Below are 27,028 nucleotides of genomic sequence, written 5' to 3'. Positions count from 1 at the left end.
GAAAATGCTGTACAATTTGCCAAATATGATCCAGTCTGATTTCCTCTATTTAATTCTGGGTTTAGTTCATGGTCTAATTGTATAAATATGTGTATATGTAGACATATATTTATCTGTATGCTGATAGTCTAATTGCTTATAGGCAATAAGCATTTTAAAAATTCATTTTGTATTTCTAGAGTGGTTTGCTATGCTAATCTACTTTGAATAATTGTTGTTCTCACTGAGGAGGCCCGCTGTATCTGGAGCATGATGTAATCTGTACAATGTTACTGGTGAAAGAGTACTACTAGAAAATATATCTATGTCCAATCCTTATGGTAAAATGCTTCTCAAAATCACGATTATGAATTGCTGGCATTCATTTTCCCTCCCTTTCCTTCATCCCCAGTTGAAAGCTGACAGAACCAATAGTATCAACGCTAAATAACATAATGGGAAAGGGAGGGACTAAGCCAGTGGTGAAGTATCTGTGGCCTCAAGGCCACATGTGGCCCTCTAGGTCCTCAAGTGTAGCCCTTTGACTGAATCCAAACTACACAGAACAAATCCACTTAATAAAAGGATTTGTTCTGTAAAACTTGGATTCGTCAAAAGGTTGCACCTGAGGACCTAGAAGGCTACATGCGGCCTCAAGGCTCCAGGTTCCCCACTCCTGGTAAGCATTTACATAGTGCCTACTGTGTTCCATGCACTTTGCTAACAAATATTCTTTTATGCAATCTTCAAAACAACCTCACACACATAACACATAAAATAATAACTCCAAAGTGATAATCATTTAGGTGTTTCCTGGAAGGCAAAAGAGGTTGTTTTTAACATCCAAATGTGGATTCTTAATACCTAAGTAGAGAGAGTATTACTGGGGATAAAATCCAGGCTGTAAAGGGGAGAAGACTCTCATAGGCCATCAGGGCAGATGGTGCCATGACTGGGAAAAGCTAAAGGGAACACTGTAGGAAAAGAAAGAAGTCAGAAAGTGCAAGAAAGCAGAAATTTAAAAATAACATATCCTAATTGAAGGCACATCATAACCCAAGAGAGGCAAAAGTTATATCAGAGAACCTAGCACTGCTTATTGATAGTGGAGGAGCTAGGTAGGGAGAGCCTATGCCTGTAGACCCCTGGGAGTCCTTAAGGTCCTTTCAGGGGATCTAGAAGGTCAAGACTATTTTCATAATAATACTAATACGTTTTAATTTCTAGGGTGGTAAATACTGATACATTCATATACATATACACAAATATCCCACATAAAGAAAAGCTCTTTGGGGTTCTCAATAACTGTTAAGAATGTAAAGGGATCCTGAGGCAAAGAAGTTTGACAACCACTGTTTCTGTACCAAAGGCTGGAGAAAGGAAGAAGTAAAAAACAGAATTTCCTATAAGAGGTATGTAGGATGCCTACCCAAGTTGATGGGGGAGGAGGCCAACCAGAAAGTTGAATTGTTTCAATTCAACAATATTTCAAAACGGCTGAATTTTAGAGACACGAGGGACATTGGTAGCTATCTTGTCCAACCCGTAATTTATTGAGCAATTTATTATATGCAAGACACTATGCTGACTTTGGGGACATAAAGATAAATACCATACTGGCTCTGTTGTCAAGGAGCTGAGTCAAAAGACCGGCATCCCAATCTGGTTTTTGCCACTTGCTATTTGTGGAACCTTGGACAAGCAACTCTACATCTCTGATCCTCAGTTTCCTCATCTTTAAAAGGAGATAATGGGACTAAATGACTTGAAAGTGCCCTTCTGGCTCTCTATCTATGATCCTGTGGTCTTATGATCTTAGTGGGGTGAGTGACAAGTATACAAAAAACTTCAATACATGGTAGAGTGAGCAAAGTACAAAGAAAAGGTAGAGAGAAAGTGCTATGAGAAATTGGATGAGGGGAAAGATCCCTTTCACAAGGGGAAAGTAAGAAGAGAGGGAGACTAGTCAGGAAAGCTTCATGGAAACGGTGGCATATTAGCTGGTCCTTAAAGAAAGTGACATCAAGAAGTGGAACTGGGGGGGGGGCAGGGAAGTCATTACAGGTATGAAGTATGACATGAGCAAAGGCAAAGAGATAGGAGAAAAACAGGATAATATAGGAGATGAAGAATAATATAGTTAGGCTGGAATGTAGACTACATGAAAAAGAGCAGTTAGAAATGAAGCTGGGCAGGAAGATTGGAGCCAGATTATGGGGGACCTTGAATGCTTGAGTCAGGAGTTTACACTTCATTAGGAAATGGGAAGCCACTGAAGGTTTCTGAGTAAAGAAGTACCATGGTGATAGTGGTTCATTAGGACATGCTGAAGGAAGATAGGACTGTACATGGGAGGACCATTTTGGAAACTCAGTTTAGGAAGGAAGAAATGAGAACATATAAAAAAATCAGGATGATTTTAACTAAAAGCCTCTAGGCTTCTAGGAAAGGGAATGACTTTTCAGGAGATTTATCTAGGAGAATTATTATAAGGAGCTTGACCTGGAACTGAATGGTAGAAGTAGGAGAGCAAGAAAAACCTTTACAGGAAGGGACAAAATCTAGAGGAATGAACCAATGAAATAATGTATAACTAACCTGTGCAAAATGTATCAGAAATTTCCTCCTATCAGAGTCTAGTGTAATAGTGTACTTGATCTGTGCACGCTAGTAATTCAGTGGTCAGCATAGGAGAAAAGACACCTTGAGCAAATTAGAAAAGGGAGAAGAAAGACCAGAACTTCATTTTCTGATGAGGAAATCCTCCCCACTTTGGACCCTTTTGTAGTGATGGTAAAGCTAAAAAATCATCAGCGGTAAGATGATAGAATAAGGTTAAATGGCAGGATAGGTACTGATACTTTTACACATAAAAAAAATTCCTTTTCAGTCTCTTTTAGTCCTGCTAACATTGGAGTGATACATATAAGGAAAAAAAGGAAGGAGAGACTCAAATCAGTTCATCTTCCAGGCACACGGTATAAAAATTGATGGCTTAAAGGGAATATCCCATGCAAACAATCATACAAATAAGCTGAATTATAGAAGTGATGACAAGCACTGATATTTTAAAATGATTAGAGAACATTAATACATATTTCTCTTCCTTATGGAAAGAGGCAGTCCTGGCAGGTCCTGACACAAAGATGAGATCACCATTTTTCATAAACAAGGAAACCAAGGATTTCAGAAATAGAATTTTTTCTCTAAGGCTAACCCAGGCTGCTAAGAATGGCAGAATGGCTTTCAATTATGTACTCTTTTTTCCCCCCAAGAAAGAAATGTTAATCAGCCTCTTTCTCCTGCTCTTTATGGTTATCACTGATGTTTTCTAAATATGTCATTTCCATATTTCTAGGGTGAAAGTTTCAGCATTTACCTTGATTAGACGTAACACAAGAAACTTACATGACCTAAAAGGGTATATTTTCTTCTCTGTGATCATTCATGACTCCCATTAGCTCTCAGAAGACAGAAGACCAGTGCACTTTCAAAGATTAGGGCACTAACAAGTTTAAAAATAGTTTTAAAGGTTTCCTTTGGGTTTTTAAGAACATTTCATTATCACAAGAAACTTAGCTCTTGAAATTCAGAGCTCCAACAATCCTGAAGTTTCAGCCACTGGGACAACAGCAAAGATTCAGAAGGGTAACAAAGAAAGAGAAGGTAGAAATGAAGAGAAGCAAGAAGAGAGGGAGGAAAAAGAGGGGAAGTGGAAGAGATAACAAGAGACCAGTCCTAATGGCAGAAAGGGCTTCTCAACTGACATTCACTGTTAGGAAGTAAGTGGCATAATGGAAAGAGCACTGGATTTGGAGACCAACAATCTTGATTAAAATTCCTGGTCTACCACTCTTTGTAAACTAGAGTAATTCACATAACCTCTCTGGGTCTCTGTTTCCTCAACTATAAACACAAGGGGATTGCCCTAGACTTTTTCAGTTTTAAATCCTATGAGGCTAAAATTCTGAATCCTTTGTTAGGCACAAAGTATGATAGCCAGGTAGTTGATTGTCCATAACTTCTCAGAACTGGAGGTAATGGTTTTAAATACAGCAAAAGAGAGTCAATTTAGATATTAAGAAAACTTCTTGAACGCAAGAGAGAATGCACACTATGTATTCTTTTTCTCTTATGCTACACCAGAGTCCAAAGAATGGGGCATAAAAGAAGGGGCAGAAAAGGATCCTGGGGTTAACTCCTATTCTTTGTCCTCTGTGTCTCAGCATGTCCTGCTTCCCAGAAAGCCAGTTCTACTCTTTTCCAGGCTAATCAATGTTCATTACCAGCTTTAATAGCTGTTGCAAAACACCTCTCCTCTTTAGAAAAAAAAAAAGCCTATCTAACTCTTCTACTGTGTTCCTTCATTACTTATAAGCAGTCTACATTGTACTCCACGTGTTGCTTTGTATTGCTCTTGTCCCATCATATGCCTTCAAAGAATTACAGACTCTTAGAATCCCACAGTTGGATGGGATGTCAAACAGCATCTAGTCTAGCCCATACTTGAGCAGGAATCTCCTCTACAATATCCTCAGCAAGTGGATTATACAGTCCACTTGACGACCTCCACTTATCTCATCTATAACATGAGGGGGCTGGCTAAGTGATCTTTAAGGACCCTCTAAGTTCTTACATTCTGTGAAACCATGAAAACCCTTCTGGGACAGCCCATTTCACTTTCTAATTCTTTAATATCGGCATTTTATATTTCCATAGTGTATTTTATTTTTTATACAACTCCACATCTAATATCTCAGGTGATCCTTACAATAACAAAGTGAGGTAGGTAGAGGGCAGGTATTATTGTCCCAATTTTGTAGGCAATATGGCATGATAGAGAAAGCACTGGGCTCAACATCAGGCTTAGGTTTGATTTCCAGCTCTGACACTTAGTATCCATGTGAACCTGGGTAAGTCATTTAACTGCTTTGTGCCTCAGTTTCTTCATCCTCAAAATGGGAATGACATTTGTTATAAACATTATTTACATATTATTTTAATTAAGACTATAGGTTGCAGAGGAGGGGGCTGATCTTCACTGACAGAGAATGCTTTCTTGATAAGATTCTCTCCAATTTACTCTATTTCATTTGTACATATTGTTTCCCTGATAAGAATGTGAGCCCCTTGAGAAGAGGAACTGTTTTCTGTTTTGGCCTTTCTTTGTAACCACAGCTAAACACAGTCCCTGACATACAGTAGGTACTTAATAAGGGATCTTTAATTTATTTTCCTGAAGGGGGAGTTCCCTACACTAATGAAATTTAAGAGGTCCAGCTTAAAGAAAAAATTAAGTATTACTATTATTTTACAGTTGAAGAACCTGACCAATGTACAGGTTACAAAGGACTTGCCCTGAGTCCTGCACTGCAGGTTACTTGCAGGTCTCCTGACTCCTAGTCCAGAGCTCTTTTTACTAAACCAGTAATTCTGTGATTCTATGGTCTCCTTGTATTTTGTTTCCAGACCAAATCCAGATTTTCCAAATAGGATTTTCAGATTATACACTAGCTTGGTAAGCTAATTTGGTGGTGGTGGTGGGGGTGGGGGTAGGCAGGAAGTTGGTTAGTTCCCAAGGTAAGTATGCTTCCTAATCTGGAAAACAAAATCAAACCAAACAAATCAAGTCTTAGAAAGGTCAGATTTAAGGCATCTCCACAGCTCATATTTCTCTTTAAGCTTTCCCAGGTGGCCTTAGGTGTAGATGGCTCACACCATCTTCTGGACATTTCAACTCTGGTCTAAAATGTTGAATTGCAATTGGTTTTGCCTGCACACCTTTGTTCATTTTGGGTCTTGAGAACAAGGAATATTTTTAGCTCTCAGCCTTGCTCTGGCATACATGTGGTACTTAATGTCCTCAGGTGCCAACCCAGTGACTCATGCTGCTCTGTGGGGGCTACGAAGGGATCCCTGTGGGTCACTCAGTGCATTTGGTTGCAGGGCCTTATTAGTGATGCTTCAAGAGTCTCAAATCCTACTTTCCTTCCTGGAAAGTTATTTGTTAGTTCAAACTTTTCCGTACTACTCTTGGTCCCCTTGTGCATCTATCTCAGGAAACCAACTCTCAAAGATATTTTCAGCTCATAGAACAAGGAGTCAAACACCTGTGTTCTAGTTCCGGTTTTGATGCCGTTTAGCCTTGGACAAGTCACATACCTTCTCTGGGCATCACTTTCTTCATCTACATGGGAGGTGAGGCAGGTTAGATGGGCTAAACAAGATTGTCTCTAAGGTTTCTTAAAGCTCTAAATTCTGCAATCTTATGATGAAGTTTAACTGTACTTACTATAAAAAAAAGAATATAATTTTTCATCTGAACTTAGCCTGAATGGGAACATCTGGAAGATTTGTTTGATCAGAGAAAGTGCTACAAGGTCCTTTTTACTTGCTCAATCCTATGAGATGTGGGTTTGATCTCTGTGCTGCCTCTGTGTTTCTTCTTCTAAGATTGATGAGACCTAAAGAAGCAGTACAGTATACTGAAAAGCCCACTGTTCTTCAGTCAGAAGGTCTGAGTACAGGTCCTGGCTCCCAAACTTCTTATGTGACTAAGATGAAGTCGTTTAACCTCTGATCTTCAGCTTCCTCAACTGTAAAAAAGGTATATCTTTCCCTTAAGACAAGGGTTCTTAACCTTTTTTTGTGTCATTGACCCTTTTGACGGTCTGGTAAAGGCTATGGACCCCTTCTGAGAATGTTTTTAAATGCATAAAATACATAGGACTACAAAAGAAAATAATTTTATTGAAATAATCATGAAAATATTTTTTAAAATAAGTTTGTCTCTCAGATTTAGAACCCTTGCAAATCCTCCCCTTTATCAAACCTCCTTACTTCTGTCAAGGTGTTCCAGTCTTCCAGGTTCCAAACATAGACATTAACCACTACTTCTCATTCTCCCTCACCCTACATAGCTAATCAACTGCAAAATCCTACCATTTCTACTTTCACCTTTCTCTCCAATCAGAATTCTCTTCTCTGCTCCTGACACCTCCTTAGGTCAGGCACTCATCACCTCTCACCTAGACTACTGTGATGATCTAACTGATCTTCCTGCCTCAAGTCTCCCCCCATTCCAATCCATTCCCCATGAAGTTGCCAGAGCGATTTTCCTTAAGTGTAAATCTCACCATATTGTTCCCCTACTTAGTAAACTCCAAGACCACACTATTGCCTCTAGAATAAAATAAAAAAATATAATGCTTGCCTTTTAAAGCCCTTTACAACCTTTTCAGTCTTATTATATAGTACTCCCCTTTGCAAACTCTATAATCCGACCAAATGGGGCCTTCTCTATTTCTCACACATGGCACTCCTTTTCCCATCTCCATTCTTATAATGCATTCTTCACCTCTGCCTCACAGAATCCTTCACTTCCTTCAAGATGGAGCTCAAGTACTACTTTTACACAAAACCTTTCCTGATTCCCCCCCAATTGCTAGTGTCCTTCTATCCTATCTTGTATTTATTCTACATATACTTATTTATGTACATGTTTCTCTCCCCAAATAGAACATAAGCTCCTTGGGAAAATCTGTTGTTTCTTTTTTTTGGACTTGTATCCCCAGTGTAGGGCAAAACACTTGGCAGATTCATACTTAATTGTTTATGGATTGATTAAAGGACTGTTGTATCAAAAATGTATATAAAACACTTTATAAGCTATAAAGTTATATACAAATGCAAACCACTATTATTAGTGACATAATATGAACATTAAGATTTTTTAATGTGAATGTATACACACACACACACACACACACACACAATATCTAAGTAAGATCTTGGCAAGGAACAAAGTACTTTTCCTCTATTGTAGGTACAATGTTAAAAAGAATGGCTAAGCAAACTGTAGTATATCAATGGCACAGAACATCACTGCACTGTACTTATAAAAAACAATGAATACGATGAAGGATGAGAAGATGTGAATTGATGCCACAGATGCAGAACCTTGGGGCAGCTAGTTGGTGGTGGATGGAGTGCCAGGCCCTAGAATCAGGAAGATTCATCTTCATGAACTCAAATCCAGCCTCAGACACTTACTAGCTGGATGACCCTGGGCAAGTCAGTTTCCTCAACTGTAAAATGAGCTGGAGAAGGAAATGGGAAACCAAAATGATTGAACAACAACATACAGAACTTTGAAAACAATATACTCAAAGTGGAAGTAAATGGAAACTGTTAACTGTGTAGTTATGATCAAGTTCAGTCCAGGAGAATCTTTGAGAAAAATGTATTTTCCTCCAGAGTTTGCAGAGGTGACTTATGGACATGATATATTGTCAGACATACTAAGTGATTTTGCTGAATTGCTTGGTTCTCTTTTTTAATTCTTTCTTAAAAGGGATGGCTCATTGGGAAGGGGAGATGTTTTCAGAAATAAAGGTGATGTAAAAACAAAAGATATAAATAAAAAAATTGTAAATAAAGGGTCCAAGGGCTTTTACCAATGTATGTTTCTGAGGAATTTGCGAAGTCTCTTTCATTAGGTTCTCAATTGTATTGGATAAATGACTTTTACCAGAGACTAGAGATACAGTTGTTTACTGTTCTCTTGCCCCAGATCCCCATCTGCCCATTAAATGCTCTCATTTATCCTGAAATAACTTTCTGAGAAAAAGTGAGTTCCATTCTTCAGTGTGCCAGCAGGTGCTGTGCTCAAAACCTGATATTAAAAATATTTTCCATTATAATGGCTACATACAACTTTCAATCCCCTTTAGTTATAATTGCAAATGGACAACTACATTTGAATAACTGTAACTAAGATGTTCTTTTATCTATACATAAGAAAACCAAAGCCTATTGCACAACTCCACTAAGTCTCTAGTAACAGCACCGAAATCGATCATTTTATTACTGTACAGGAAGTAGACATAAAATTCTTTAGAACACCTTCATTTCCTTTAATTTATAAAAATGTTGAAATTTAGTAAAATAGCTGGTTCTTTCTGATATGATAAGCCAAAATGGAACCTGGACTGTTCAGACAATTTGTAGATAATTCAATTAATTGGGTTTTTATGGAATAATGGAAAGTAAACTTGGAGCCAGGAAGATGTGGGTTTAAGTCCTGCTGCGGACACTGGCTCTATGACTTCAGGCAGGTCACTTAGACTTTCAGTTTCTAAATAAGGACTATATGTAAAAGTCAGAGAGAAATTCCTGACTTGTATTAGTAGAATTTCCTCATATGCAAGTTCCTATATCAATAAAAATCATAGGTCCATTCCTTATTCCTAATAGGTGCAAAGCACTGTGATAGCCACTGACAAATGCACAGAGCACTCTGTCATCTGCTGGGAAGATTCAAAGTTTAGAGAGACAAGGTTCCTATCTTTAAGGAACTTAGTAAGGGAATAGACATCAACACAGATAACTATAATAGGTAATATTACAAGAAAAGTGTAGTTATAAAATAAAGAACTACGTAAAGTTTGAGGGAAATGATCATTTCCAGTTGGGGAAGGGTAGATCAGGGAAAGTTTTTCAGAAGTAGGGACATTTTGTGGAGATTTAAAGGATGAGTTCAAAAGACAAAAATGGGGAAAGAGACCATTCCAGGCATAAGGAACAGTCTGAGCAAAGGAAAACAATTCATTACACACAATCTGTCCCTGGCCAAAAGTCCACTATTCTTGAACTTTAAAGATAAAATGGGGAAATGATTGCATCAGTTTTCTAACAGTTTTCCAAAAGCCAAATTCGGAAAGAATTCAATTCAATGAGCATTTATCAAGTACTCACAGATAAGGCTAGAGATAGGGACTGGATTTGCAATTTCTTGGTATACATAACTCCAGGTAAAGAAACTCTTTTTACCAGTTTAAGTTGGCCCTTTCTTTGAAATTCAAAGTCTCAGAGAGTTACCTAGAGGACTACAAGTTTAAATGACTTCATCAAGGTCAAACAACCAGTACATGGGGCAAACTTGAACTCAGGTCTTCCCCAGCTCCCACAGCTAGGAAACACAAATAATAACTGGGGAGATTAGGAAAATCTTCCTGAAGAGATGGTACTTGAGCTGAGCCTTGAAGTGAGCTGGGGATTCCAGAAAGCAGACCTGAGGTGGAAGAGCACCCTAGACATATGGATCATGGAATGTCCCTTAAGCGGAACTAGGTAGGCCAGTTTGGCTGAAACATAAACGTATGAGGAAAAGTAATATGAAATGAGTCTGGAAGCAATTGAAAGGAACAGAAACTTCTTGACCCAGTGGAGTGACAAGGTCAGACCCATACTTTAGAAATCAGTTTTGCAGTTACACGGATCATAAATTGGAAAGTGAAGAGACCAGCCAAGGAGATAAATTAGGAAATCACTGTATAATTAGTTAAGAGAAGAGGCATTGAGAAAGGTGTGAAACAAGTCTGTAGTCTCCTAACTAGAGCCAAGGATAATTAGGAAAATGTTGTGAAGATAGAATAATGGATAAGGCATCTCCTGATGAGAACTATGGGAGGAATAATGAAGAGTGGAGAATGACTCTTGAGGTTCAGAATCTAAAGAAAGGATGCTGTATTCTTAACAGAAATCGGGAAGATGGGAGAAAGTCGAATATGGAAATTAGGTCTCTCATTGAAACAGAGACCAAAAGTGAAGGGCTTTTCGAATGTGAAAGCAAATTTTTAGCTCCACCTCAAAAGCTCCCAGTACCAGTACTATCTGTCCATATTTATCAGTCTCCACCTCTTCCCTTTCAATTTGACTTCTTCAGGTTAATTCAGACAAAAGCAAAGTAATCTTTATTCAATATCTAGTCAAATGCCACCCTTTAAACCTGGCATAGAGTACTTAATAAACATTAAATGATAAATTATTACATTATTGGGGCCAGTAAAATTTACATTTGTAGCCTGACAGCCGATTGGCCCAAGGGGCCCATAGCAGAAGCCTCCCTGAGGACCGGCATTTGTGAAGTCACTCCCTCTCCGCGGCTTCCAACAGGTAGGCCTGGAGCAGGTGCCAGAAGATAGTCTCAGTTTCCGAATCATCTTCCCCTTACCTGTCGTCTCCCCAGCCACCTGACGTGTGCAATTAGTGCCTCCCTGTGGAATCTCGTCCTCCTCCTGCTTGGTAGACTCGGGAAAGCTTCCTGAGCCGGAGCTTTGAGGTCTAGAGGACCCAAGCCCGGAACGGATCCCCAGATGCGGGAAGAGCCTCGCGCGGCCCCACGCCGGCCTTTGTTTGTGTTTCAGGCGGAGACGCCAGGGAAGGTAGAGCAGCTGGTAAGACACCAGGACTGACTCATTTCCGGGGAAGACAGATTGGGAGTTCGGCCTTCTCCGTGTAGAACGCCCCTCTCCTCCTCTCGCGCCATTAGTCCCACCTCCTCTACCGACCACTCTTCAATGTCAAAGAAAGCAAACATCCAAGAGGAATCCCGTCAAGAAAAGCGCTTCATCTATCGCTGTCTGTCCCATAGCCTTTGGCCTTGAAATCCTCCGTCTCCGGCTCATGAGTGTCAGAGCGGGTCCTACACCCACTGCTTCAGCGAGGGCCAGAGTTCCACGTCTCTGGACTCCCGGGTCAAAGCCCGAGGACAGTAGCCGCGGACCTGTGCACGAACTCTTTAATTCCCTGATACTAGCGGAGGGTGACTTACGCAGCCGCCCCCGCAGGCCTTGGGACAACAAAGATGCCGAGATGAGACACTTGCGCCCCTCAGGCCTCTCAGGCGAGATCGGGCTCCCTCCGCCGCTAAGCTGGAGCAAAGGGGCGGGGGAAAATAGACCGGGTGGGCATTCACAGGAGCATAGCAGGGGAGGGTGGGCCAGGCTGGAGGCCAGGCCCCCTTTAAGGTGACCCCGCCCCGGCTTGGACTGCTCACGGAAACCTCGGCCCCAGGTGACCCCTTCCCTGCCCTCCCCTAGGGCTGCGCGTCAGTGCCAAGCTCCACCTCCTAGCTCTCAGAATCAACCGCGACCCCAGGAAGCTAAGAGCTGGAGAATGCACCGCCTCCCCCTCCCTATCCCCACTTCCAGGCACGCGCCTCCTTGGCTACTGCTAAGCCACAGCTGCGCACACCTCTCAGTTTCTCTCCGCCCACCTCCAGGCCCACCATCTCGTTGTCGCGCCTGCGCGGACGCTGGGCATGCCGGGAAGGGGGGCGGAGGGTGGGTGGAGAGGAAGGTAGTACAGTACTAACAACCCCAAACCTTTTCTTATCGCACCTCTCCTTCCAGTCTCTGCGCAGGCGCAGGGCGTGGAGTTCCCCAGTCCCACGGCCGGCCCCCGCCGCCATATTTAAAGGGCGGCAAGTGCGGCGGGTCGGCCCGCAGTGTGCGTGCGTGGGAGCAGAGCGCGCAGCTCGGTCGGGGAGCACCCGGATGTGGCACTCCTCTCCCTCCGCCCCCCCGCGTTCCCCCTCCCTCCCCTCCCCCCAGAGGCCCAGGCCCCACAGGCAGCGGCGGGAGGTTGAGGTAGCTGCGGCGGCTTCAGTGCTTGTGCGGTGAGGAAGGCCGAACGGACCACGGGCCAGGCCTCGGCCCCGGCCGGCCGTGGCCATGAGCGGCTCGTCGGGTACCCCGTACCTGGGCAGTAAGATCAGCCTCATCTCCAAGGCGCAGATCCGCTACGAGGGCATCCTCTACACCATCGACACGGACAACTCTACCGTGGCCCTCGCCAAAGGTACCGGACCCAGCGGGCCCCGGACCTCCTCCAGCCCCCAGCTCGGCCCGGCCCGCGCCGTTCCCCCTCCCCTCCCCCCGCTCGGATCCCGGCCAGCGCCCCCTCCCCCAGCCCCGTCGCCGTGATCCTCGCCCCACGGGGCCCATCCTGCTCCGGGGCGCCGCCGCAGCTGACCTCTGCTCGCCTCAGCACCGACCCTCCTCTGAGGCCAAGACTCGACCCCTCCCCACCCTCCTGGAGCCGCAGTTCTTCTAGACCTTCTCCCCGCCCTCCGCCCTAGACCCTGCCTTTATGCGCCCCCGGGGCGACACCTTTAGTTCACCCCAAACCTTTTTTCTCTGGAGTCCGGAAGCCTTCCTTTCTGGCACCTCTGAAGCCCCCACCCCCTCCTCATCTCTCCTGTGCCTCCGATCTTCTTCCAGTGGGAGGTTCGGATTAAGTTCTCAGCCCTGGCTGTCTGCTGCGCCTTTAGGAGAGGACTAATAGCCAATAGCCTTCCATTCCCCTTCCCGAGCTCGCACTCGGTTGTTTGATTCCCATCTTCCTCATCTTAGGACCCAGATGTCTACCTTTTCCCAACCTTAGGCCCAAGTGATCTAGAACTGCAGCCCCTCCAGCTGTGTTCCACGCCTTGTAATCGTCCCGGCTGCACCCTTTTAACTACTCTCCGCACACATAGATCTAATCCCTGAGGCTCTCCTCGAGAGCTCACCTGCAGTGGTATTGTACCCTTTCTCCTTTTCACACACTGGCACATATGCCAGCATAGAAGATTTGCAGATCGTCCATATAGGACTTTTCTCTTCCCACCCCTTGGGAGTATCTCCTTACCGTCTTCCAGCAGGCCCCTGTGGCTCAGTGCCCAAAAGAGAAGGTGGTGGTAGCTGGAAGAAGAATGTCTTTGTGCCCTAACCTTGTTGTCCTTCTTAGTTGGCCCTCTTATAAGCCCCTTTGGTTTGGACCAAAAGTGCCTTTGCGGAGCAGATTGACACCAGAGCTTCCCATTGCCCTCTTTGCCTCCCCCCCTCTCTCTTCCCCAACCCACTTACACTTCTACTTAATTTGTGGATTTCCCTTCCCTGCAGCAGTACCCCGGCACATATATACCATGGTCTCAGTACTTCCCTGCACTGGAGCTTTGTCTTATGTCGGACTTTCTAGATCTCTGGCCCGCGAAGCCCAGACAAATACCTAGGGGGCTTAGGGTAGGAGGGGTGGATGAGTGTTCTAGCCCTGGCTTCAGCTTTGGCATATATATATATTTCTTAAGTATGGCTCACACACACACACACTTTAGCTGTTTCTGGTCTGCCTTTTGTAGATCTCTCTCAGAACAATGAAGGTGCTTAGTGGGGTGGTAAGCCTTTATGTAGCTCTTTAGGTTATGTTCGCATATGTGTGTATATACACACACACACATACATGTATATAAAATAGAGGCCATATCATTTTCTTCTAACAACAGGGAGGAGGGAGGTGCTGTTACTCTCATTTTGCCTACTGAGAGAGGTTGTGACTTGCCCTGGGTCACACAGCTAGTAAAGATCTGAGGTGTGTGTACACTGGAACCTGAAGAACCTACTCTTGAGAATGGGGGTGGGGCATGTGGAGGGCTAGATTGATGTAGGCTTCTGGAACCAGTAAAAGTGCTTAGACCTCGAGACTACACAAATTCCAGGTTTTAAGATGCAGTGGTAGGAGGCTGTATGCTTTTCAATGGGACTTCCTCTTCTATTTGTGTCACACTTATGAACTGCCCAATGAGTGTAAGACACTCTTATCTTCCCAATGTCTTCTCTTTCTCATTTCCTTTTGACTCCCCAAATCTGTAAGCTAAAGTTGTGGTTTCTGTCTCTGTCTTTATTGTGATAAGTCTACCAATCTGACTTGGACCCCTAAAAAAGGCATTTAACTAAGATTTATAGTGAAAGAACTTCTTTCGTGGCTGTTAACTGGTATGTTTTGTATATTGCGTGGAGGTAAAGGCAAAAGATGGCTCTTTTGTGGCCTCTACCCTCCACGGAAGGAGGTTTAAGGGGCAGATGAAGTGGGGTGGGTAGTAATCTGACTAGACTCTGGCTGGAGTTGGCAATTCTTTTGCAATTTGCTTAGTGCCTTCTGGGCACCCTGCTTGTCTTGTGGAATTGGCAAAAAGGATCAGTCTGTCAATCTTGGCTTCTTGTATTAGGGGAGGTGACAGGTCTGCAGGATTCAGTTAATATGGCCTGTTATAATCTGTATTGCTGTGAATGCTTGAGTATTTGTTAACTGAAGACATTCCAATTTCATTTTTTAAAAATGTGTATTTAGGCATGCTAAATGTGTGTGCATACAGTTACTTATCCTCTCAGCTCTTTGAGTATAATGTCGGAATCCTGTAAAAGGAAAAACTGAAACATAGCAATCATGTTGTAGCAGATCAGTCTCTGGAACATAAATGATCCCTGAAGCCCTTAATTTATAGAAAGGGGCTGATTCTTAGTTCATGGCCCAGTGAGAAGCTGTTACTAGTTGACTTGTGAAATTTGCAAGTACTACCTCAGGTGATGCCAGTTATAGGTGCCTAATGTATCCCATTTGTTCTTGATTCATTTATCTGAGAGATGAATTTACTATTGGCCCAGATTCTGGATGCATTTTAAATATTTTTTCCAACTGTCGCAAGATGTTAAATGGCATTGAAATTGTTGGGGAAAGTTCTCTAAACTAACTGGCCCCTCTGTTTTGAAGGAAGCAGCCTGGCTCCTCAGAGTAAAGTAATAAGACTATCCCTTTTCTTTTTAATATAATCGACGAGTAACAAAGACAGAATTCTTTACCTTACTTCCAGTAGGCCCAGTTCCCTAGGATTCTGTAGATCTCTGCAGTTATTCCCTTCATAGAACCTCTCAAACTTTGCCTACTCTCAAATAAATAAACTAGAAATGGGTGTTGTATCCCTTTTGAAAAGTTAATATTATGTGTTAAAAGGAACAGAACCCGAGGGTTTTGTGTATAATAATAGTTATCGTTTATATAGGATTTTAAAAGGTTTATGAAGTGCTTTACATACATTATCTCTTTTTTTTATCCTCACAACCGTGCCAGGTGCTATTATTATCATCCCTGTTTTCCTGGTGAGGAAATAGAGCAAGGATAAGTGATTTGCTCAGGGTCATACAACTAGTAACTGACTGAGGCAGAATTTGAAATCAGGGTCTCCTGTTAGCCCCTGCTACTCATATACTTTTCCCTCAAGAAGAAAACTATGAGATAATAGGAAGGAGTTAAAATAGTTCAGGCTTCAATGTAACCAGACTAACATCTTAACCTTTTTTCTTTCAATTCCTAAGTGAGGTCCTTTGGTACAGAAGACCGTCCTACTGATAGGCCTGCTCCTCCTAGAGAGGAAATTTATGAGTACATCATTTTCCGGGGAAGTGATATCAAAGATATTACTGTATGTGAACCTCCAAAAGCTCAACACACACTCCCTCAGGATCCTGCTATTGTCCAAGTAAGTGTGTTACTTGAGTTAATACTACTCTTTGGTTTTTATAAGTTCAGGATAAATATATATATATATATTTTGCTGTTCCATTTTGCTTAAGCATAACATGAAGAGCAGACTTAAGTGGGAAGTGGGAAGGAAGTTTTTTTTTGTGTTTTTTTTTTTTTGTTGTTGTTGTTCTCTCTAAGTTTGCTGACTTGCAGACAGCTTGATGGTTTAGGACTGGTCTCTTAGCTCTGAGGTCCCAGGAAGAGAAACTAGATATCAAAACTTGTAGGAATTTTAGCCAGTTAAAGAAATTTTTAGATACTAAATTTGATGTAGTTAGCAGGCAGGTGGCTTCATGAGGTATACTGTATGAAGTCAGTGAGTTATGAGTTATCTTCTATTTGTCCAGCAGTGTTTTTGAGCTTTAAGGAACAACTATCTAAATTAGTTTAATATTGAATTTGAAATGTCTTTTTCAACTTTCCCACTGTGTTCCTAATGACATGGGTCTCTTTCCACAATCCTCTGACCTCCCCCTACAATATTTTGTACACAAGTGCATGACGGATAGAGGAAGAACAGAGAAGGGAAATTATGTGGAATGACTAATTACCAATTTTAGTAAGATAGTTTATGCCTATAGTTTGACTAGCCTTAAATGATACTTTAATTAAATTAGCTTCTTTTCAAGGATGTAGGATAGATTTCTCCACCCCTTTCTAAACAGATTCTGTGTGTTTTCAGTTATTGTCTGGACCTTGGAAGTGAATCTTGCATATTAGTAGGATGCATATTCCAGTCTTACGTATTGTTTTGTTGTTTAGTCTTCCCTGGGCTCTGCCTCTACATCATCCTTCCAACCACATGTGCCTTACAGCCCCTTTAGAGGTATGCCACCCTACAACCAGCTTGCTGCCAGCTCATTACTTAGCCAGCAGTATGCAGCTTCCTTAGGTTTAGGTGAGTAAAACTTATGTACTTTGTTAAACTTGACCCATATGATATTTTTATCATGGGTTGATGCCAGCAACTAGGAAGCAAAACTAAATAGATTCTAATTATCTTCAGACAGTTTAGTATTTGTATTTTTGTGACCTTTTTCTGTTTGCCTTTCTAAAGAGATGACTAGATTATGCAGTACATTTACATAATAATGTGTATAGTGTAACATTTCATTTAAACATTAGTGTAAAGTAAGTTATTCTGAATTTTATAATTCTTTAAGTGAAATTAATAACATGAACTGTTAGTATTTCCCTAGTGAAGGTTCTGCTTTTAATGCTGCAGTGAAACTCACTAACTACTGGATGCATATTACTAAAATTCTAAATGTTCTATTTAGTAAACCATTGCCCTGTAATCTTTTCATTTTGAGCCATGGAAGGATTTCCTAAATCATTGAAGTGTAACTTTTAAACCATGTTGAATTTTTCCAGAATTCAGCGAATAAAGTCTTACAGAATAGCATAAATGTCTTTAGTGAAACCCTTCCATGCCATCACTTTTTTTGTTCACATAGCTTTTCAAATGAATTCAAATTCTTAGATAACCTAGTCATGATTATTCACTGGTATCATAATAATGTCTGATGGTAGGGAGCAGTATAAGATTAAGTACAAGACTAGTGCTGTAGGTTACTTTATATTAAAATTTCTGTTTGTCTTGATGACTATGTTCTAATGTGACAGGTTACATTCCCACCTTGGCTTGCTGCTTTTCTTAAATATTTGTATTAGCAACCTGGCCTGCAGGGGTTACTTGGATCTATTTCCAAGCTTGTTGTATGTTAGACTAGTATTTCATTACTTATTTGTATGCTTTGTCTTTTTGCTCTTTTCTCCCTTATCTTATTTTAGAGAAGTTGGTAAGCCCTCCAGCCTCAGCCGCTGCTTCAAGCCCTAGTTCTTCTCCATCTCCACAGCCTGTTTCAGAGCTTGACATGTCCTCAGAGCCTCATCAGCTCTCTTCTAAGGGTAACAGCAGTTTTGGAGAACTGCATCTGTCTTGCAAAGCCTGCTAAGAGCAAGGGGGTAAAACTAATAGAACAGAATGACAGTAGCTGTAGTAAATACTCATGTCAAACTAGTAGTATGCTTAACTTCTGTTTGACAGAACATAATAGCCCTTTTTATTAGTATCTTTTTAATAAAAGTACTGGAGATGACAAGGAACCAACAGTACTCTCTTCATTCTTTTTATGCACAGTGTTGCCTTTCATCAATCACTTCCATTGTATGCAGTAGAAGTGACTGTTGGACATGAACTAGAAGAGTCACTGTTAGAAGAAAGTAGCTTCTGGTTTTGATTGAACATTAAACAGAGTCTGGATTGGGGAGTACATGTATCTAGATTGGAGACAACTCTAAAATCAGTATATTAGAGCTAGTAAGGTACATTCACATGCTACTGCATGTGATTATTGTGAAATGTAACTTTTCTGCGCCGTGTATTGAGACTTATGAACCATAGGAGGGAAGCTAGAATTCAAAATGGGTCTCAAAGCCCTAAGAAATACAAGAATAATGTCTTGAAATGGATCAGAATATGTGCTATGACACTTAACTTGTCTTAAGTAAACATCTACTTTTCATTCAGAGTGGGGATTTTATCCCACTTCTTAACCTGCTTGACAATTCTGCAGTATATGTTAAACAGAGATTCCAAGATCCTTAAGCTTTGAGTGGATTTTTAAATGAAGTAATAACAATAGTTTTCATTATGTCTATGCAGCTACTGTCAATCTGTCTTACTTTGCATGTTTTGAGTTTGAATGTGGCATTGAGCCCCGCATATTCTGGTTACAGAAGTAGTATATCACATCTGCATTTTAAAACTATTCTATATAGTTTCATATTCTTAAGATTAAAACCATTGCTCATGGAAACATGGGAAATTTTTTTAAAATTAAGCCTGTCTGACGTCCTACCCTTATATTCTACATGTGAACAGGCTTAAACAGTTAAACTCTCTTGAGAGACTTTAGAGGAATTAGCTTGGAAGGGCAAAATGATGGACCAGAAAAACTTGTAAATGAGTTAAAATCCCATTATGGTAAATAGAGTTACCGAAAATTCTTTTAAGGTTGTAGTATCTAGACCTGGAAGGGAACCTTACATCCCCTAATTCTAGCATCTGAGATCTTGAAAGGAACCTTGGATCTGATATAATCCCTTCATTTTATAGATCAGGGAACTAAGGAGTAAATGACTTGCCTGAGGTCACACTGGTAATAAACAGCAGGTCTTAGAATCCTTCTGTTCAAGGGAGCTCTTTTCTAGTCCATTTGTCATCTTCCTTGTCTGTTTACGGTGAATTTTCTAATCCCTGTCCCCGTAACCAAAACCTGTTGTTTGACTCATAGGAGAGGGAAAGAAGGTTAATGTTTGACCAAAACAACCAAACAAACTTAGCTTTAAGCTAGACTCACACTCCCTGACTAAAAAATTCCAGCTTCCACCTAACCTTCCAAACCATTCCATCAAAATACCAAGGTCCAAAAATTTGGAAGAAGCAAGGAGAGGAGGCTGAAGATATGTGTCCAAACACAGAAGAAAGAAGTATCTTTCCTCTTCATACTTATTTGCTTTGGAGAGATGAGGCTTAAGTTCTTTTACCTCCAAGTGCTTTGGCCTGGAAATATCTTCTAGCAGAGCTAGAGAATATTCTACTGTGGAAAGCAGACTTGAGTAGTAGTCTTGAGTTTTTCAGAATTGTGTTTTACTTGCATCAAGGGAAACTCTAGGGATAAATGCTACCGTTTAAGATTGTCCCTCCTCCTTGGTCTTAAGGCCTTCAGGCAAAACTAACATTCTCCTTAAAATAACTTCTGAAATGACTGAACACTTGTGCTTTCTGTCAAGCTATAGATTAGAACAGCTGTTCTTGTCCAGTGTTCCCCAGGATAAAAATAACCTTTTGTAGACTGGTTTTACCAAAATTTCAGTACCGTAAATTACTCAATATGATAGAAATGTGTCATGTCTTTTAATGACTGTGAGAATCTGCTTTAGATGATCATTCTGGGGTTCCAAAATTGGGATCGGCCTTGAGGCTAGCTGGATGTTTCAGTGGGCTACGACTACAGACCTGGCATCTGCATAGTTCTAGAAGGGGATCTCTTTCACAGTGAACCGAGTTTTACCTGGGTTTCAGTAAAACCTCTATAGGTGGTTTACTTCTACTTCTGATGTGCCAGCCATAAGGGAAAGGGTATAATGTTCTCTTTTTCTTTTTATTTTAAGTCCTGTTCTCTTCTCTTAATTCAGGAGCTGGTTTTCCATCCATCCCGGTACGTAAGAGTCCCATGGTGGAACAGGCAGTCCAGACTGGTTCTGTTGATAACCTGAATGCCAAAAAACTCCTACCCACCAAGACTCCCATAGGGATCCAACGCAATGGTCGTCAGGTCCAACCAAACAGCAAAACCAGTGGTACTTGAAACATTCCCCCCCCCACCCCCCCACCTTTTTGCTTGATAATCAAAGTGACTGGGGAAGGGAGTGGAGAGGAGAAAGAGAGGGAAAATGAATATCTGTGGCTTTTTACAAGGTCATAGTACTATTCCTAGCACCTTTCCTTACAAACTGGTACATCTCTGGCCCCAGATCTTTCCTCTGATATTCTCTTTTATACCTTAGATGTAGTTCAGCCAGTAGCTGTGCAAAATCAAGGGCAGGTGAATGATGAAAACAGAAGACCTCAAAGAAGAAGGTCAGGTAATTTAATTTTGGAGTAAAATTAATACTTAAAGTTGAAAATTGATCTTTGAAAATCTTAAGTCAGCAATACTTAAAAGTTAAGTGCCCAACTACCTGCTGTTGCATCTTGGGGTGTGTGCATTTGGATAAAATCTAATGCTCCTAGAATGGAGATTCCTTTTTGAAGGATTTCAAAGATCTGACTATTGTTTAGAGGTATTCTTCTATGGAAGCTTGTTAACTTGTTCTACTCTTGGCTTTTCTGTTCATGTAGGGAACAGGCGAACAAGGAACCGTTCCAGAGGGCAGAACCGTCCAACAAACATTAAGGAAAACACTATTAAGTTTGAAGGTGACTTTGATTTTGAGAGTGCAAATGCTCAGTTCAACAGAGAAGAGCTTGACAAGGAATTTAAGAAGAAACTGAATTTTAAAGGTCTGATTTAGCTATATTTGATTCTTTATGGGGAAATGTTTATAACACTTCAAGTGTAGTGGGCATTTTTAAAAGGAATATTGATACACTAAGTGCTACCAGGACAGTGAGGGGAAAAACATATCATGAAGATTGGTTTAAGGAATTGAGGATTCTGAACCTAAAGAAAAAGACTTAGAGACACAAGGCAAGTGCTGCCTTGAGATATTTGAAAGGCTGTCATTTGGAAGGGACTGATAAGATTTGTGTTACAATAGAAAGTAAAAAGAATAAATAGATCTTAACAGAGAGCAGATCTAACGTTTATAAGGATTTCTAACAGTTGGCACTGCCCAGTAGTAAAATGGGCTGTATGCCTTAATATAGTCAAACCTTAAATATACTGAGAGCTCCTTTTAACTGAAGATGTCTTGCATATAGTAGGAATTTAGTCAATGTTTGAATTAGATTTCTCCTCATTTTGTAATATTGTGACTTGGCTTAGCATTGAGTATAAAAATTGTAAGACCTGTAAATTTTAAGAACCTCTTCTATTGGTTCTTAAGCTTTAAAAGTAAACAAATGCCTGCTGACCCTCATTTCCTAATTTGGTTACAGTGGTAAATATTTAAGTAGCTAGGTTGAGATATATGTTGACTGGGGCAGGAGGGGTAGAGGGAGTCATCTCTAATTGGAATAAAATGTAGCAAGGCACAATAAACAGTTATGCTGATTAACACTACATGGTATATGGTAAACATTGGTTCTGGTGCAATATGTGCTAGTAGACAGTGCCAGCCTAATTCAGGAACTGAGGAAATTGATTCTTGGGCACGTTTCTATGCTAGATTGAATTGCACTTTCCCTTTAGTTGGCTTATCAACATATAGCTCATATACTTCCCTATCCATATTCTTAGATGACAAAACAGAGAAAGAAGAGAAAGGCGATCCAGCAGTAGTAACTCAGAACAATGACAGCACTACAGAGGAGGACCTCCTGGGACCTAACTGCTATTATGACAAATCCAAGTCATTCTTTGACAATATATCTTCTGAACTAAAGTCCAGGTAAATATATGAAGGTAGGGAAAGAAAAGGATTCCCAGCTGGCTACTTCTTGAAAACTTAGGTGCTTTTTAACTTGGATAAGTACTTTGAAGACTGAAACTAGAAACTTGATACAAATCAAATCCTACTACAGTAAACATTTCTATACAATAGATGCAAAAGTCCTAGATGATGAACACTTAATTTGAGGAATTACAGTTAAGCAGATTCTGGCCCAGTTTTTTAAAATCAGATAACCTTAAGTTTATCCTGGAGTTTGCCCATTTGCACACCACTGGCATTTCCCCTCTGTCTCTCCCCTTAATCTTTGTTCATCTGTCAGCTGTTAAGGGTAGAGTGGCACTTGGATAAAGAGTTCATCTACTTTGAACTGGCATTCATTTGCTCTGTGGCTTCTAGGCTTAGCTTAGCTCCCATTTAGAATAGGATTTTAGAACTTAGAATCACATGCTCATATACATATCATGTTACAAGTCCAAAGGGACGTTAGAGAACCTTTAACCCCCCCTCATTTTACAGATTAGGGAACTCGGGAAATGAAGTGACTTGTTCAGGATCACAGCCTTGGATAGTAGGAGAACTCAACCCAGTTTTCTTCATTTCTAGTGTTTTTTTCCTCGCCATACTACACTACTGCTTAACCAACCACTGTAATAAAGTTTAGCACCATCTTTTACACTCATCCTTTTCTCTTTCTCTACACCCCACCCCCCAGCATATTTGTCTCTAAGTATGTTTCCCTAATAGAACATAGTTACTTGAGTAACTAGTGCCTTTTTGTTGTTTGTTTTTGTAGCCCCATTGTCTGGTGCATAGTGGGCATGAATAATGCTTGACTTGGGTAGTGAATTTGGAATCAAGCCTAGAGGCTGTCTGGCAGGAATTACCCCGAAAATGTATTATTGCTATACCATGGATATGTGGGATAGTCAGGGTACTAGACATGCTGGGAAATAACACAGAACTAACCCTCAAATAGACTATCTGGGAAATAACACAGAACTAACCCTCAAATAGACTGTCTTAAAAGAAAAAGCATCAAATAATTCAGCAAACATTCAATAAGTACATACTGTGTGCAAGCTATTGTTGTAGTCAGCTGGGATATAAAAATCCACTCCAGTTCCTTTATTTTATAAATGTGGAAACTGTGGTCCCCAAGATGTTAGATCTAAACTACTAAACACAGCTAAGCGGTCACCATGCCTTTTTTTTTTTTAAGCAGTTTGTCATTAGACAATAGTAATGACATAGGAATGCAGATATTCTTTCCTCCTAATTCTTTGAGTAATTTAGTCTTATGATGTGTGTTAAATATATCTCAATTCTGGCTCAGTTCTAGGCGTACAACATGGGCTGAAGAAAGGAAGCTCAACACAGAGACCTTTGGAGTGTCAGGAAGATTTCTTCGAGGCCGGAGCTTCAGGGGTGGCTTTCGAGGTGGAAGAGGCACTGGAACAGCCCGTCGCAACCAAACTTCCCATAGAGCTGGTACTGGGAGAGTTTAAGAGTGTAACTATTTGTAAGTATGGAGGAATGGCTATTTCTTACCTACATATAAATTGGTCTGTTGGGAGAGATTTGTGAAAAGTTAAGAGCAGACTTCTTAGAAGCCTCCTCAAAGGCATTCAGCAGCAATGTGTTAAATTTTGCTTATTCCTTTGTCCAACAAGAGGAAAAATTTTAGGCAGAGACTTCATTTGCTTGTAATTTGGAGTGAGGAGAAACTTTTGGACTTGTGATTTCAGTGGTGTAGGAAATTTGTTGATATAGAAACTCCATCTTTATGATGATTAGTGACTCATTTGTCACTGAAAGGCTGAGATGCATCAACTATAAGTTACTCAGAAATGTGGCCCTAGTCACACAGCTGGTCTGTGTCAAAGGTAATACTTTAACCCAGGCCTTCTTTAATGAAAGAGGAATCCTCCATTCACTATACCACATGATAATGCCCTACTTATTTTGCTAGGGGAGCCTGTTTCTACAGGGTGTTCCTAAAGTCTGGACACATAGAAAAAGCATATTTTCAAGAAATGAAATGAAGAAATTTTTATTTAATTGGAATAATTAAATAATTTAAGTAAATTAAATAAAAATTTATTCATTTCATTTCTTGAAAATATGCATTTTTTTCTATGTGTTCAGACTTTAGGAACACCCTGTATATCAGCAATGGCCAAATCTAGAGAGGGCAGTCAAGGGGAAGATAGAGCTGTTTTCCTCATGGAGCACAAATACCCAATCTTGGTCACTATCTTTTCTCTTGCAGGTTAAGTGGCACAAAGGTGATGCTGTGTATATAAGAAAACATTGAAAATGCTGCACTTAATGTGGGGAGAAAATGGGTCATTTTGTTTACTACTTTTTGGAAAATCCCACAGTACTACTGCTTATAGTTTGGACTTCAACTGAACTTGGACTTGTTCTGAGTAAAAACCACTTGTTTTTTGGAAGTGTTCATGGGTAACCTCTTTTGAGGTGTCTTGGTCTCTTTCTCCCCTTCCCCCCTTTTTTTCTTAAAAACATAGCCTGATTTTAAGCTTTTCTTTTGGTATTTTGCAGAAGGGTTTCCTGTGTTCTTTAGTGAGGGTTTAACTAAATCTTTTTTTTTTTTTTTGAAACAATAGCTTTGATTTTTAAAAAGTAGAACCAAATCTCATTAAAAACAAACCACTTACATTTTTTAGTAACCAAACTGACCCTTTGGTGCTGCTGGTCTGTCACTCCCACTTCTAAGAAGCAACATGTTTCAGTAACTCTTGGGTGTCTGGAGACCTGGATACCCAGTACTTAACGGGGTTTATGAGTACTTGGGGTGGTTTGGGGGTGGGTTGGGAGGGAATATAGGGGTTGTCACAAGGATCATGTATAAGCAAGCAACAGAGTACCCAGGGTAGGTGTCAGACAGAACCCAGAGATGAGTTGTCAGAAGAGGAAGAGTTAAAGGTGACTTCCAAGAGGCCCTATGAATATTCAAAGCTAAGGGGCCAGGGTAGACTATCATCCCTATGGGAACTGATGGGGAATATAAAACTCAGGGCCACCCTCCCTAGAAAACCTCTTCACCAGCCCTCCTTGTTGCTGCCAACCTGTCTCTGGTACATGCTGCTTACCAGTCGTGTTGGATTTTGGCATAACGCTCTTGAATGCTGTTCTCATCCACTTAGGAATGGGGGGGAGGGGGGAGGGAAGGAGAAAAGAGCAACCTGCTCTTCAGTGAAGTTGAGTTGGCAAAGGGCATGTTTCCTCCAAATTGTAAATAGTTCCATTGGTTTTTTTTGTTTGTTTGTTTTAAAGGTGGGGTGGAGGGAGGGTGGGGAACATAAATTTGTTGCATGAGTAAATGGGTTACATCTTTAGTATAGGCATGTGCCCCTCTCTGGTTGACAGGGCATTTTGTTGAAATAAGCACCTTGGTAATTGAAAACTCCCTTAAAATAGATACAGAGGTTTTAGTTATGCATTGACTAAGTTACTGTAAAAGCTTGGGTTTATTTTTGTAGGAGTTAATTGCTAAGAATTAGAAACATAGCAATGGGGCTGCTCTGTTGGAGTATTGTAAATTATAAATAAAACATGCAAATGTTTAATACTTTTTCTTCTTGGCTTTATCTTACGCTCTCCAAGTCATTTAATTATTGAGGGGAAGCTACTGATTTATGTGTTATTTCTCTCTTCTACCTGCTTAGGCTGTTTCACATTGGCCAGTAGTGGTTAAACTGGAGAAGGGATGCTATGAGGAAAGACGAGTTAATTCTGCCCCTTTTGGTACAAACTGAGATTTTCAACAAGAGACAAGCTAACATTCAACCCAAAATGAGGCTTAGTTTCCTATTTATCCTCCCTTTTGACCTGGTGACATAGGTAACAAACCTTTATGCTTGAGGTAGGGAAGAAGCAGTAATAGTATTGTTTACTTTTTGACAGTGGTTTTCACTGTTAGGGAACTAATTACCTCCCCAAACATCCCATTTTATTTAGTGATTAGCAGCTTTTCCCTTATGTTAAGCCAAAATTATGTCACACTTCATCTTTTGCTCACCGCTCCTTGTGGGCAGGCCCTTATGGAACTAAGAACAACAAACTTCTCCCAAGACAGCCCCAAATGGCAGAAAACCAGATTTGGGGTCAGCTAGGATTCAAATCCAAATTCTGCTGTTTATCACCTGTGTAACTGAGCAAGTCACTTTCCATCTTCTGGCCTCCAAATTCCACATCTATAAAATGAGGGGTTTTGATAATATCTTAAGGTTCTTTCTAGCTTTAAATTCCACAAGGTTTAATAGTCCCTAGTTGTTTGGGTTAAAAAAAATACCTTTATTAATGTAGCCACAAGTTTCAAGTTCCCTTTTCAGACCACTCCCACTCCAGCTTGTCTGTCCTTTCTAACCCATGGTACCCAGAAATCTAAATGGTATTCCAGACGAGGCCTGGACAGCCTGTTTGAAGCCTGTTCACTCTGTACATTATACAATGTGAATAAAGCCTAAGATGACTAGCACAGTTGGGTTTGCAATCTCCACCCCTGGGGCTTCCCCCCCCCCCCCCCCCCCCGTTAAATTTTATCTCATTAACTCCTTCACCTAAGTTTCCTAATAAGCAATTAAGCAAATCACTAGCCTGAGATCTCTCAACTGGTCCCACTGCTGAAAGACAAAGTTCAAGCTTTAAGGAAAGTGAAGCAACTGGAAGGCAACTTTGGACTTAAGCCTCTTTCTGTAAGGCTCAGAGAAGCAAATCTAGA

The 27,028-nt window shown here is 40.9% G+C and overlaps 1 protein-coding gene across 1 annotated transcript; it reads left to right on the top strand.

The window, feature by feature from the left end:
• Positions 1–12,230: 12,230 nt before the first annotated feature.
• Positions 12,231–25,876, top strand: LSM14B (LSM family member 14B). The gene is made up of 10 exons (XM_036748735.1): positions 12,231–12,621; positions 15,954–16,117; positions 16,924–17,059; positions 17,956–18,072; positions 20,365–20,529; positions 20,737–20,814; positions 21,071–21,232; positions 22,131–22,281; positions 23,618–23,803; positions 24,554–25,876. Exons 1-9 carry the CDS (start codon positions 12,495–12,497, stop codon positions 23,787–23,789), a joined length of 1,272 nt encoding a protein of 423 aa, XP_036604630.1. The 5' UTR covers positions 12,231–12,494; the 3' UTR covers positions 23,790–23,803; positions 24,554–25,876.
• The last annotated feature ends 1,152 nt before the right edge of the window (positions 25,877–27,028 follow it).

This window comes from Trichosurus vulpecula, chromosome 3, assembly GCF_011100635.1.
Source record: "Trichosurus vulpecula isolate mTriVul1 chromosome 3, mTriVul1.pri, whole genome shotgun sequence".
Lineage (NCBI taxonomy): Eukaryota > Metazoa > Chordata > Mammalia > Diprotodontia > Phalangeridae > Trichosurus > Trichosurus vulpecula.
This window is presented reverse-complemented; position numbering and strand designations above follow the sequence as displayed.

Coding starts and splice junctions, on each gene's coding strand:
- LSM14B (XM_036748735.1), top strand. CDS start 12,495: ATGAGCGGCTCGTCGGGTACCCCGTACCTGGGCAGTAAGATCAGCCTC. Junction 16,118..16,923: donor AGGATCCTGCTATTGTCCAA/GTAAGTGTGTTA, acceptor TTTGTTGTTTAG/TCTTCCCTGGGCTCTGCCTC. Junction 22,282..23,617: donor TCTTCTGAACTAAAGTCCAG/GTAAATATATGA, acceptor ATTCTGGCTCAG/TTCTAGGCGTACAACATGGG.